The 14,548-nt window shown below is 42.7% G+C and overlaps 1 protein-coding gene across 3 annotated transcripts in view; it reads right to left on the bottom strand.

Annotated features, from left to right (window-relative positions):
- Positions 1–14,548, bottom strand: part of Brca2 (BRCA2 DNA repair associated) — a 65,151-nt gene that overhangs the window by 10,390 nt on the left and 40,213 nt on the right. For all 3 annotated transcript variants that reach the window (XM_045154205.1, XM_045154206.1, XM_045154207.1), the window contains exons 17-24: positions 12,857–13,027; positions 11,691–12,042; positions 10,390–10,545; positions 10,139–10,283; positions 7,542–7,663; positions 6,657–6,852; positions 5,729–5,892; positions 5,496–5,634 (exon numbers count right to left, since the gene is read on the bottom strand). In XM_045154205.1, the coding sequence (XP_045010140.1) occupies positions 5,496–5,634; positions 5,729–5,892; positions 6,657–6,852; positions 7,542–7,663; positions 10,139–10,283; positions 10,390–10,545; positions 11,691–12,042; positions 12,857–13,027 (1,445 nt within the window). The remainder of the gene's footprint in view (positions 1–5,495; positions 5,635–5,728; positions 5,893–6,656; positions 6,853–7,541; positions 7,664–10,138; positions 10,284–10,389; positions 10,546–11,690; positions 12,043–12,856; positions 13,028–14,548) is intronic.

The following is a 14,548-nucleotide window of genomic DNA, read 5'->3' as shown; positions in this document are numbered from 1 at the left end:
ATACAGAAGCAAAGCATTAGACTAAAAATATGGAAGTCCCTATTTAAGACCAGCTCTCAAGTACTGGCTTTATTGTTTTCAGCATGAAGTATAAGAAAGAACACCATGGACTTGTGGTAAGAGTCCTCCACCATGTACAGATGCTGGAGGAAGGGAACTCTAGTTAGAGTATTGCCATCTGGCCAGATAGATGTTTGAGCTGACAGTGAGTGGGAAGAACTCATCATGAAAGGGAGAGAATAGAGGGAGTTCTAAGGAAAGTGAAGAGCTTTTTAAAGAGTAGAGCACAGTGAGTGCTACAGTGTGTCACAGTGAAAATGTACAGTGTAGCTGGGGTATGTGGAGTGGAGGTTATGGAGGGAGCTTCTGTCCTGAGGGGCATCATGATGGGGACTCCTAGCTACAGGTGGCACTGTGAAATGTCCTAGCATATATGAATTTCCTTCCTCTAACACGTAACATCAACTTTTTTTAAAAAGGAAAGTTGCATTCACTAACCTTACTTTGTATGAGGAATTCTCTAATAGTTAAATTAGTACAAAGGATTACTCACTGAACTGAACTGGGGAAAATGACCAAGAACTGAGATAACCTTGGGCTAGAGAGATGGCTTAGTGGTTAAGGCAATTGCCTGAAAAGCCAAAGGACCCAGGTTCAATTCCCCAGGACCCACATAAACCAGATGCACAAGATGGCGCACATGCATCTGGAGTCCATTTGCAGCGGCTGAAGGCCCTTGTGCACCATTCTCTTTCTATCTGCCTTTTCCTCTATCTCTCTCTCTCAAATCAATAAAATACATAAAGAACTGAGGTATCCTCAGGGATGGAATGGATAGTGGACAGACTCTTAATAATCCAGTCCTCACACTAATGAAGAAGGAAACACAAATTGGTCCTGAATAATAAGCAGAACGAGTCAACACTTCATTAGATTCTGGAAGGCCTCCTTACTTTTTCCTTTGTAAAAGCCAAGGCTCATCACACTGTCCTCTGGGAGCACAGGAACTAGTCACAAGTGAATCTCCACAAGAAGCCCAGACTCAAGCTGAGCGTGGTGGCGCATGCCTTTAAGACCAGCACTCAGGAGGCAGAGGTAGGAGGATCACTGTGAGTTCGAAGTCACCCTGAGACTATATAGTGAATTCTAGGTCAGCATGGGCTACAGCAAGACCCTACCTTGGAAAAACAACAACAACAACAAAACAACAACAAAACCAAACCAAACCAAACCAACAAACAAAAAAGCCCAGACTCTTAGGTCATCTTGTAGACCCCTGACTTGGCTTCCAGAAGGCTTTGCACACTGCCTTTTTTTTAACCCTTGAGGTAGGGTCTCACTCTAGTCCAGGCTGACCTGGAATTTACTATATAGTCTCAGGCTGGCCTCAAACTTACAGCCATCCTTCTGCCTCTGCCTCCTGAGTGCTGGGATTAAAGTCATGCATCACCATGCCTGGCAGAGAGACAGAATGGGTACACCAGAGCCTCTAGCTGCTACAAATGAACTCCAGACACATGTGCCACTTTGTGTATTTGGCTTTATGTCAGTACTGGGGAATCAAACTTGGGTAAGTCAGGCTTTATGGGCAAGTGCTGTTGCCACTGAGCTATCTTTCCAGTCCTGCACTGCCTTGTTTTGGACAGCACTGCATACTTTCTTCTGTCTCTTAGAGTCCTTTCACTGGACTTCTGGAATTCAGAAAGTTCCCATGACCTCTGAATGGCAACTGAAACCAGCCTCCGCAGCCCTCACACTACTGGAATGTACAGATGCCCTCCCCTCTTCTTCACAACTGACTTCTATTGTGGAACTTAACAGCAGGTCGCCAATAAAATAACAGCTGGGGGCCAGGCATGGTGGTGCATGCCTTTTAATGCCAGTACTCGGGAGGCAGAGGTAGGATTATCACTGTGAGTTTGAGGCCATCCTGAGATAACATAGTGAATTCCAGGTCAGCCTGGGCTAGAGTGAGACCCTACCTCAAAAAAACCACCATCACCACCACCACCACCACCAAAACCCTGAACTTGGCAGTGGAAAACAGATTTTTTAGGATGAAAAGGTAACTGACTACAGAACCAAGGATATTACTACCTCATCATAATGGGATAGACTTCCACATTGGCAATAACCAAGAGTGAAATGTATAAAGTGTATTACTGAAAATAAAAACTCAGGACATAAAGGCTGGATATAATCATGATGAACAGAGGGAAAGGGCATGCAGGGCTGGACAGACGACTTAGCAGTTAAGACAATTGGCTGTGAAACCTAAGGACCCATGTTCTCAATCTCTCTCCAGATCCTACATAAGCCAGACACACAAAGGTGACACATATCTGGAGATCGATTGCAGTGGCTGAGGCCATGGTGTGCCAATACTCTCTCTTAAAAAAAAAAAGAGGGAAAAAGCGAAGAAACCCCACAGTGCCTGACATTACCTACACAAGACCATCATAATAGGAGGCAAAAGATCATGACATCAAAATACAAAAGACTGATTGAGAGAGGGAGGGGATATGATGGAGAGTGGAGTTTCAAAGGGAAAGTGGGGGGAGGGAGGGCATTACCACGGGATATTGTCTACAATCATGGAAGTTAGTGAATAATAATTAAAAAAAAAAATAAAAGGGGGCTGGAGAGATGGCTTAGCGGTTAAGCGCTTGCCTGTGAAGCCTAAGGACCCCGGTTCGAGGCTCGGTTCCCCAGGTCCCACGTTAGTCAGATGCACAAGGGGGCACATGCGTCTGGAGTTCGTTTGCAGAGGCTGGAAGCCCTGGCGCGCCCATTCTCTCTCTCTCCCTCTATCTGTCTTTCTTTCTGTGTCTGTTGCTCTCAAATAAATAAATTAATTAAAAAAAAAAATAAATAAAAGGCAAAGAAAAAAATCAGAGACAAAAAAAAAAAAGGTAATTTAATGTAAGGCTACCTGGTATTCTTGAAGTAGGGACCCCAATAAAGGGACCTACAGACACATTGAAAGATAAAACTTCCCTGAAATATAAAAAACACTGAACCTGTAGATTCAATGAACAATCATGTTCTAGAGAACTATGTACAGAAAACTTATATGTAACTTAGGTAAGCTTTTAGACCCCAAAATATACTCTTTTATTTATTTATTTATTTATTTGAGAGCGACAGACACAGAGAGAAAGACAGATAGAGGGAGAGAGAGAGAATGGGCGCGCCAGGGCTTCCAGCCACTGCAAACGAACTCCAGACGCGTGCGCCCCCTTGTGCATCTGGCTAACGTGGGACCTGGGGAACTGAGCCTCGAACCGGGGTCCTTAGGCTTCACGGGCAAGCGCTTAACTGCTAAGCCATCTCTCCAGCCCCAAAATATACTCTTTAGGTACTCCAACACATGAAGAAAATCACCTAAATAGGGGCTAATCAGGCCAGCCCCAGACTGTCCCATATCAAAGGACAATTTCTACATAGGTCTAAGGAAAAGGAAAAAGCCCGAACTCATAGTATCAGATAGGGGATACTTAACCTCTGTGCAATACTTCGAACCAAAACCATCTTGGAGTATGGAACATTTGCAAATACATAATGAGGTACTTTGGATATGGAAACTTCATCTAACCAGAGTTCATTATGTTTCATATATATCTTATATACAACCTGATAATGTCAATTTTATATAATACTTTCTAAAAGTGCCTGCATTTTGACTGTGACCCACATGGAATTTTCCACCTGAAGAGTCATATCTATGTTCAGAAGTTTCAGATTCTGAAGAATTTCAGATTTTTCGATTATGGACGCTCAGTGTGTATCTAGTATCCAACTGTATATGGATAGTTTCAGATAGATGAAATCTGCTTCCAAGCGTGAGGACCCAGTGGGACAGGATCATGTACGGCTCTCTCAAAACAACAACAATACACTTGGAAAGTAAAAGAGAAACCATGACAGGGAAGTTGGTAAACAAGGAGTTCACTGCCCCATGCACTGTTTTAGGACTGGGGATGTAGCAGTAATGAACAATCCTGAACCTTAGAGGTTATTTGCTAGAAGAGGGAAAGAGAGAGAGAGAAACATTGTTAGGTGCTGAGGAATGCTAAGGTATACACACAGCCCTAGGGATGATTCCCAGAACCTCCAAAACAAACAAAACACAGGGATGAATCTGGCTAAAGTGCTAGAGAGAAGTAAGAGCCGAAGATGGGCTGGAGAGGAGGCTCAGCAGCTAAGGCACTTGCTTGCCAAGTTCCACATAAGTCAGTTGCACAAGGTGGTCGGTGCATGCTTCTGGAGTTTGTTCGCAGTTGCTAAAGTTCCTGGCAGGCCCATTCACTCTCTCTGTCTCTTTCTCTCAAATAAATAAAATATTACTCCATGGGAGGGAATACATCCCTGATATTAAAAACTTAAAACAGGAGTAGTCATGAGCCCTAGGGGTGTAACGTCTGCTGTTGTCTGGCTAAATGTATATACTATGCTTATCAAACTGCAAAGTAAGCCCTTCTGTTTATGTTCATACCCTTATATTAATGCTACTCTCACTTTTGGTAGACAATCTTCTCTTTTCAGATGGCAGTGACCTTGGGACAACTCTGAAGGCATCATGGTGATGGAAAGAAATGACCGCAGTGCTCAGTACTGCAGTATCTCTATCACATCTTCCAAGGCTCAGGGTCTAATGCGGAAGAGGTGGCGGAAAGAATGTAAGAGCCAAAGGAAGGGCAGGACTCCATACAACATGCTCCCTCCAGACACAAAATGGCCTGGATATCCATGGCCTCACAGTGCCTGACACTACCTACACAAGACCATCATAAGAGGAGGAAAAGATCATGGCATCAAAAAGTAAGAGAGACTGATTGAGATGGGGAGGGGTTATGATGGAGAATGGAGTTTCAAAGGGGTAAGTGGGGGTAGGGAGGGTTATTACCATGGGGTATTTTTATAATCATAGAAGTTGATAATAAAATAAATAAATAAATAAAATAAATAAAAAAAAAATCAAACAAAAAAAAATTCAAGGTCATCCTTAGAGATGTAATGACTTTGAGGCTAACTTGGCTATATGAGACCCTGTTTCAATAAATCAATAAATAAAAACAATATAGGGCTAGAGAGATGGCTCAGTGGTTAAAGGCCTTACTTGCAAAGCCTGATAGCCCAGATTTGACATGCCCCTACTTATTTGCTCTTTCCCTCTCCTTTTTTCAATAAAGAAAAATATTTTCTTAAAAAAAAGCCAGAGATGTTAGAGATTTTAATCTTCCAATAACTGGACAGATTTTAATTATGTGGTGGTAATTACTACTGTGCTACAAAACACTTAAAAAATTAGGTAGCACAGAATGAAATGTAAGTTGTTACTTTAAAAAAATGTTGAGTTGCCTAGGTCTACTTTCATATCGTTAGTTAACAAATTTGCCAACTGGTAGCTCCAACTAATCATGAGTTCAAAAGCTTCAAAAGGCAATGCTTATAAAAGAATCAACAAAAGGCTATAAATAAATATGTTGCATTACCGATTTTCTTCACAACAGAAACCACAAATCCTATAAGGTCCACTTCAGAACAAGGAGGCTGAAAGTCTGGATCTAACAATCTGTTGAAGTGAAGGGGCTCTCTTGCCTGGAAAACCTGGAATAAGATTTCTTCAGAAGCCTACAGAAAACAAAACCAAATATTCAGTTTATGGAGATTCTAGAGTATAATATGCATTTATCAAAATTGAAAATTTGTAATGAAAGGTTTATACCGGCAGTTGTTGATACCGAGTTTTTTTTGTAGCTGCTAACTGAACGTTAGGTCCTTCAGGTTGGCTCTTAGATCTAGATGCTGTAAGATGATAGATTCTGTATCTTTTTCCCTCTGCTAACAGGGAGTGTAAGTCTGAGGATGGCCGCCAGATACTCAATATAACTGTTCAGAGGAAGAGAAAGAATGGATAATCTTGTTTACAAATAAATGTGACAGGGCGGGGAAGATGTCTCAGTGGCTAAAAGCACTTGCTTGCAAAACCTGCCAACCCAGGTTCAATTCCCAAGACACCCATGATAAGCCAGATGCAAAAAAGTACATAAGTGTCAGGCATTCCTTTGCAGTGGCAAGAGGCCATGGACTACCCCCACTTCCGCCCCTACAAATAAACACATACATACAAACAATTAGGGGGGGGGGGGGGGGAACCCACAGGCTGGGAAGATGGCTCAACAGTTAAAGGCGCTTGCAAAGCGTGCCAGTCTGGGTTTAATACCCTGGCATTCATGTCAAGTCAGATGCAAAAAACTGCATGTTAACAGTGATAAGAGATCCTGGTTTGTTTACTCATACATGCATGCATGTGCATGCTCACACATATGCAAATAAATAATTTTTAAAATAAACACAGTAACAAAGACTAAGGTCTGTGGGCATCGCTTGTTTGATATACACAAATTTTATATTTTATTTGCATTTGAAGTCATATTTGTTAATAAGATTTTTTCTTTTTCTTTTTGAGGTAGTCTTGCTCTAGTCCAGGCTGACCTGGAATTCACTATGTAGTCTCATGGTGGCCTTGAACTCATGGCAATTCTCCTATGTCTGCCTCCCAAGTGCTGGCATTAGAGGCAAGTGCCACCACACCTGGCTACTGAGAACATTTTTTAACTTAAGTGTGATAAAACACAAATTTGCATACAAACCCGATTTTTCCTTTTTCTTGTAGCTGACAACACGCAGCTTCCACACAGTTGTGACGTCCCTCGATGGCCCCTGCTCCCCTTGTTCAGCAGATTCCATGGCCTTCCTGAGTTCCAGCTGGGCCTGGGCCTGCCTCTTGTCACTCAACATCTGCCTGTGTTTATTCAAGGCTCTCCGCTGCTCTTCACTGAAATAACCCTGTGGAAAACGGATCAAACACAGCAGAAAATTCCACCTACTGTAACTGACTGCTGTATGCATAAATGAAATACAATAGATTTGGGTGCATCTTAGGGGCATGTATTAATGTACTCATTTTGTAACATAGTATTCTGAAGGTCCTCTGTTTACTAATCCTTGTGACAAATTTGCCCAGGATGAAGCCAAATTTCTACTTCGGAATGTATTCTAACCATAACCACCCCCATCTACATCATAAATGGCTAAGAGGAATGTGTTTGAAAAGTGGATTTGTGTGTGGCAAATGAACTAATTTTCATAATTCACGGTGATCCTATGATTCTGATGCTATTACTTACAGTTGATGAAACTGAGGAATAGAGAGAATAAATAACTTGTGTAGGCCATCTGGGGGAGGTTGGTTCAAGAGCTTTCATTCATTAAATGATGGTTTAATTAACTCTTGGGAACAGCAGATACAATTTAAAGCAGATGTGTATTACAAGCTCTTCTATCTTTGCTATAACACATCTCCACCACTCTCTCTGTCTCCTATCTCTCCCTGCTTGCAAATAAATAAATGAATAAAAATATTTTAAGAAGAAAGATGTAGTATTTCAACATGCCACTTTCTGTAGTGGCCAGTGTCAGCATAGCTTCTCCCACAGAGCAGGGCTTGAGGCTTATCATCTGCCTCTTCCTCTCACCTCAAGGAAATCTGGGTCTGGTGCATTTCTCACTGCTTCATAAAGCTCTGCTCCATCCTGAAGAGCACGGACTTGCTGCCTTGTGAGTACACGGGCTGGCATACATTGTCTTTTTGTGCTTTCTGGGGGGGGGGGGGGGGGGAAGAACCGCACCAGTTAGTTAAATCAAAAATTTAGGAAAAGTGAAAACTATAAAACCAAGTCCTAAATATTCAAGGAATGGAAATTAATCGTTAAGAAGTCACTGATCCACTAAAAGTTTCCATGGAGAAACTGAAACTGGTGTAATCATGGTGAAAAAAAGCAATACAGGGCTGGGGAAATGGCTCAGTGGTTAGAGGTCCTTTGCTTGCAAAGCCTGCTGACCCAGGTTTAGCCCATGTTCGAACTCCAAGGACCCTCATAGGGCCAGATACACAAAGTGGCAAATGCATCTGCACCCATTTTCTCCCCTGATCTATCTCCTTACAAACAAGCTTTTTTTTTTTGGTTAGAGAGAGAGAAAAAGAGAGAGAATGGCCATGATAGGGTCTCCAGCTGCTGCAAACGAACTCCAGATGCATGTGTCACATTTTGCATCTGGCTTTATGTGGGTCTTGGGGAATTGAAGGCGTGTGCCACTAAGCAGGGCGAATTCTAATCTTTCTATAGATTTGTATAAATCACAGTTAACATAAAATTATGAGGAAATGGCCAGGCGTAGTGGCACACGCCTTTAATCCCAGCACTCAGGAGGCAGAGGTAGGAGGACTACCTTGAGTTCAAGGCCACCCTGAGACTACTGAATTCCAGGTTAGCCTGGACTAGTGTGAGACCCTACCTCAAAAACCAACAGTAGCAACAACAACAACAAAATGAGGAAATGTATGGAAACAAAATCTTTAGCAACAAAAAGGCATACATAATGAGTGCTGCTCTCACTGCTAGCCTGAGAACCCCAGCTTGGTAATAAAGGGGACAGTGGTGCCTCTGAGCAGACAAACACTCGTCAAAGCAGAAACACCAAGGCCAACATTGAAGACTTGGAAGAAATTCACGGCCCCAGAGTGAAGACAGACAGCCCCATGGAAGAGGGCTCTCAGCAGCAAGGGGGTGGTGGAGAGGAAACCCAAAGGGAATGTGACCATGCAAGATGTTCATACAATAAAATTCTCAGTTAGAAACACACTGAGTTCTGTGCGGTGGGCTTGGGGAGCATGTGCGCTGGCTGGTGGCCCCAGAGCCACCCTGCTGCCATGGTGGTGGCACAGGACTGTGATCTCAGCTGCTCCAGAGGCTGAGCCAGGAAGACCAGAATGGCAAGGACTGTTGGGACTAAACAGTGATTCTGAGAGCAGCTTGGTCAACTTTGCAAGACAGCCTTCTGAGATTTTGTTGTTGCTGTAGTTTTATTGAGGTAGGGTCTCACTCTAGCCTAGGCTGATCTGGGACTCACTCTGTACTCCCAGGCTGGCTTCGAAGTAGTGGTGATCCTTCTACCTCTGCCTCTCAAGTGCTGGGATTAAAGGTATGCACTACCATGCTTGGTGATTATCTATCTGTCTGTCTGTTTTTTTGGTTTTTCGAGGCAGGCTCTCACTCTAGTTCAGGCTGACATGGAATTCACTCTAGTCTCAGGCTGGCTTCAAACTCACAGCGATCCTCCTACCTCTGCCTCCTAAGTGTTGGGATTAAAGGCATGGTGCCCAGCTTATATATATCTTTTTAAAGAGGAAATATGCTCAAGGATCCTGACAAATGATGAAATCATGTCATTCTCAATGGACTATGACATAGAATAGATGTTACCACATAAAAGCTCAGTGTTGGGCTGGTGAGATGGCTTAGCAGTTCAGTGCTTGCCTGTAAAGCCTAAGGACCCCGGTTCGAGGCTCAATTCCCCAGGACCATGTTGGCCAGATGCACAAGTGGGCGCATGTGTTTGGAGTTCATTTGCAGTGGCTGGAAACCCTGGCACTCCCATTTTCTCTCTAACTCTTTCTCTTTCTCTCTGTCGCTCTAAAATAAATAAATAAAACAAAAAAATATATTTAAAAAAGCTCAGTGTTTTGAAATGTCAATGGTTTTGAAACTTCAATGGTATAATCTGTATTTGCATTTTCAAAGTAAAAAAATAAATCCAATGTAGGGCCGGGGAGATGGCTCAGCTGTTAATGGCACTTGCTTGCAAAGCCTGCTGGCCAGGATTTGATTCCTCAGTACCCACGTAAAGCCAGATGCACACAGTGGGGCCTGTGTCTGGAGTCTGCAGTGGCAGAAAGCCCTGGTGCTTAGATGTCTTCTCTCTCCTTGCAAAAAAAATAAATAAATAAAATACAAGCTTAAAAAAAAAATCAGATGGAGCCGGGCACTCCCAGCACTTGGGAGGCAGAGGTAGGAGGATCACTGTAAGTTCAAGGCTACCTTAAGACTACCCAGTGAATTCTAGGCTTGAAGAAAACCCAAAAAAAAAAAAAAAAAAAAAAAATCAAAATCAGATGGAAAACTTAAAAAGAATCAATTATCCAAAGAAAACTAATTTAATCATAAATCTTGAAAGCCTCTAAAATATGAAAAACTTGAAAAGTAATAATTTGCAATACATAACTTATTTTTACCTTCATGGTCATTCAATTCTGCTTCAAGTTTTGTGAGCAAGGCCTCGAGTTTCTTTTGTCGGGCCTCTGCAAATCTTGCTGCTTCCTTCTCTTCTTCTCTTTCATTGCGAAACATGTACAATCCTGATGCTGTCTTCTCTACCCACTGCATGCATTGTATTAAAAAACACAGGAGGAAACATTCAAATTCTCTCCAGAGCAAAAAAAAAAAACAACCCCAAATCATCCTCAGTTTGAAAAGCACATTCTACCTGTATAGGGTATACCCTCTGAACGATGATGTCAACACAGCCCACATGCCCTCCGTCACTAAACAGTGATGACAGGGGCAAAGGGAAAGGTCTGGGATCGGGAAAGAATCCAAGCTTGGTGTACCAGCAAGCAGGCCGAGTACTGTTGGCTGAAATCTGGAAAAATCCAGAGAGAAAATGATTTAGAGCTGGGCCTGGTGGTGCACGCCTTTAATCCCAGCACTTGGGAGGCAGAGACAGGAAGACTGCCGTGAGTTTGAGGCCACCCTGAGATGACATAGAGAATTCCAGCTCAGCATGGGATAGAGGGAGACCCTACCTTGAAAAGCAAACAAAAACAACAACAAAACAAACTGATTTAGAAATTAAACATGTTTAAGTCTACCATAGCATTTTCATTCTTTTAGGACTGCTTTGAAAAAAATAAATATATATGTTTTTCCTGAGGTAGGGTGTTCCTGGGCCACCTGCCATTGCAACAAATTCTAGACACAGGTCACTTTGTGCATCTGGCTTTACATGGATACTAGGGAATCAATTCAGACCAATAGGCTTTCAGGCTTTACAAGCAAGTACCTTTGCCGAGTCATCTCGCCAGCCATAAACATAACTTTTAAAAAGTATTCTTTTGGGCTGGAGAGATGGCTTAGCGGTTAAGCGCTTGCCTGTGAAGCCTAAGGACCCCAGTTCGAGGCTCGGTTCCCCAGGTCCCACGTTAGCCAGATGCACAAGGGGGCGCACGCATCTGGAGTTTGTTTGCAGAGGCTGGAGGCCCTGGCGCACCCATTCTCTCTCTCTCCCTCTATCTGTCTTTCTCTGTGTCTGCCGCTCTCAAATAAATAAATAAATAATTAAAAATAAATAAATAAATAAAAGCATGAGGATTAAAAAAAAAAGTATTCTTTTATTTACTTGAGAGCACTCATGTGCATACAAGTAAATATGGGTGTGCCAGGATCTCTTGCTGCTGCAAACGAACTCCAGACACATGGACCACTTTGCGCATTTGGCTTTATATGGGTAAGCAAGTGCTTTTAACTGCTGAGCCATCTCTCCAGACAGCTTTTAAAGTTTTTTTTTTTTTTTTAGGTAGGGACTCACTTTAGCCCAGGCTGGCCTAAACTAACTCTGTAACACCAGGCTAGCTTCAAACTTAGGGTGGTCCTCCTACCTGAACCTCAAAGTGCTGGGATTGAAAGCATGTGCCATCATGCCTGTAACTAATGTTTTAGTACATAACTGTCTAGAATGTTGCTGAGTCACTGACTGGCCACTACCTGGAATAAACTAGTTTAACTTACCTTCAACATAAGAGAGTCTGGGGCTTCCAGAGGCGCACAGGCATCAGGACAGCCCACAAGTTCTGCCCCATTCATAATGATCTTCTGACCCACAGTAAGTCTCCCTTTCTTTAGGAGAGCCGTGAGTGGAGGATCTAGCTGGGCCTTGATGGCATACCATCCATCTGTAAGTTCAATCACACCCTCTTTCTTGGTATTGCCACCATTAGTTTTACTGCTAGAAGTTTCAGATACACTTGTGCTTGGTGAAATGTCAGAAATACAGAGAACAAGCGATTTTGCAGCTGTATCATCTCTTTCCATTATCTTTTTTATAGCAGATCTTTTGCTTCTATCAATTTCCACATCATATCTAAAATAAAAAGAAAATGAGGCTTTTAGAAATTGCCCTGCCAACATTTCATTGTAAACAAAATCACTGACTAATTGAGAATATTTATAATATGTCAAAGAAATATTGAAAAGGTGACTAACAAATTTTTGGCTAAGGAATATGATTTTTTGTTTTGTTTTTCCAAGGTAGGGTCTCACTGTAGCTCAGGCTAACCTAGAATTCACATGTAGTCTCAGGGTGGCCTCGAACTCATGGCAATTCTCCTACCTCTGCCTCCCAAGTGCTGGGATTAAAGGCCAATTTTTTTACATTTTGAGAGACAGAAAGAGAGAGAATAGGAGTGCCAGGGCTTTCAGCTGCTGCAAGTGAACTCCAGATGTGTGCGCCCCCTTGTGCGCATGTGAAAAATTGCACACTTGATTCACTGTGCATCTGGCTTATGTGGGACCTGAAGATTTGAACAGAAGTTCTCGGGCTTCACAGGCAAGCGCCTTAATTGCTAAGCCATCTCTCCATCCCTAGAAATATAAGATTTTGGTGTTAAAATATGACTACTAAAGGCAAAAATACTTTACTGGGAATTTCCAAACAATGCATCAGATTAATAATTCCTGTTACTTCGTATGTCAAGAGGCTACAGTAGGGTGGGAGAAGAGGGCCCCACGAGTGGCCGTGTGGTCTTTCGTAAGTGGGGGCTGTAAGATGGTGAGTGGACAGCTCTCCCAGCACAGCCCGCAGGGTGGGGTGGGAAGGACCACTACCATGCCTTAAGCACCATCTCTGAGAGGCCGCAGGCTGCATGGGAGTCACTTCCTCTATCCTCTCAACTTGCCTGTATTTGAGCTGAAGAAGCACTCGTTCCGGGTTCAGACATCGATTAGCAAATTCTTTAGGAAAAGCAAATTCCATGGCTGCTAGTTTCCATATAATCCATCTGTAGTGATTATAGACCCAAATTCTAGAAATCAGCTTTGGACTGACGCCTGGAGTGTCACACAGAGCCCTGAACAACAAGCAGAATAGTATAAAAACCATGCAGGATGGGACTGGATCCAACTATGACTATTCTCTGTGCCCAAAACTAGATTGTGCAAGAGCATTCAGTAAGTTTTACTGAATGAACACATACCTGTAAGTTCATATGGGTTTAGAAAATTAATATTTGTCACAGTAGCATACTTAAGAGTACCTCTTAATCAGTACAATGTACTTCATCAATACAACAGCCAATACAAAATGCCACTTAGTCAATATATTAACTTGAAGTAATACAGTTGTTCCTAGAAAACAACTCATAACTTAAATTATTTTTATCATCTAAGAAAACCGGGAGGAAAATAAATAATTTTTTTTTTTAAAAGGGATGAAGAGATGGCTTAGCGGTTAAGGCGTTTGCCTGCAAAGCCAAAGGACCTTGGTTCGATTCCCCAGGACCCACATAAGCCAGATGCACAAGGGGCACATGTGTCTGGAGTTTGTTTGCAGTGGCTGGAGGCCCTGGTGTGCCCATTCTCTCTCCCCATCTCTCTCTCAACTAAATAAATAAAAAATAAAGATGAAAAATTGTGAATTTAGTGCCGATAGGAATTCTAGTCAGCCTGGGCTAGAACAAGACCCTATCTCAAAAAAAAAAAAAAAAAAAAACAACTGGGGGTTTTATATACACATGTGAAATACTTGTGCAGAGGCAAAGGAAGGTACTGGGTGTCCTCTTTGATTACAGTTCTGTCTTACATTGCAGAGTTTCACTCAACTCAGAGCTTCCCGTCTCTTGGCTAGGCTGGCTGACTAGGGAACCCCAGTGATCCTCCTGTCTCTGCCCCCTTTCAGCACGAGGGTTACAGGCACGTGTAACCATGCCTGACTTTTTACATGGGTGCTGGGGATTAGTCAGGTCCTCTCTCTCCCCATTCCTTATTGTTTTTCTTATTAAAGAGAATGCTATTGGGACTCATACCTACAAACCCCAAGGTCCTTTCCACAGCTCTGGTGCTGCTGCTTTTTTTGTTGTTGGTTTTGGAGGTAGAGTCTCACTCTAGCCCAGGCTGACCTGGAATTCAGTATGTGGTCTCAGGGTGGCCTCAAACTTACAGTGATCCTACCTCTGCCTGAGTGCTGGGATTAAAGGCATGTGCCACCATGCCCAGGACGTTGTTTTTCTTTTAAACTATTTGTTCATTTGCAGTGGATGGACATACACACACACACACACACGACAAACAGGGAGAATGGGCACTATAGGGTCTCGAGATGCTGTACATGAACTCCTGATGCATGTGCAACTTTGTGCATCTGGCTTTACATTACATGGGTACTGGGGGAATCAAACTTATGTTGGTATGCTTTGTGGGCAAGTGCCTTGACTGCTGAGACATCTCTCCAGCCAATCCAGCAAGTTTTTTGTTTTTGTTTTTTTTTTGAGGTAGGGTCTCACTCTAGTCCAGGCGGAACCAGAATTCACTATGCATTTTCAGAGTGGCCTTGAACTCTCAGCTATCCTCCTACCTCTGCCTTCCGAGTGCTG

This window comes from Jaculus jaculus, chromosome 7 (assembly GCF_020740685.1).
Source record: "Jaculus jaculus isolate mJacJac1 chromosome 7, mJacJac1.mat.Y.cur, whole genome shotgun sequence".
In the NCBI taxonomy this organism is placed as follows: Eukaryota; Metazoa; Chordata; class Mammalia; order Rodentia; family Dipodidae; genus Jaculus; species Jaculus jaculus.
This window is presented reverse-complemented; position numbering and strand designations above follow the sequence as displayed.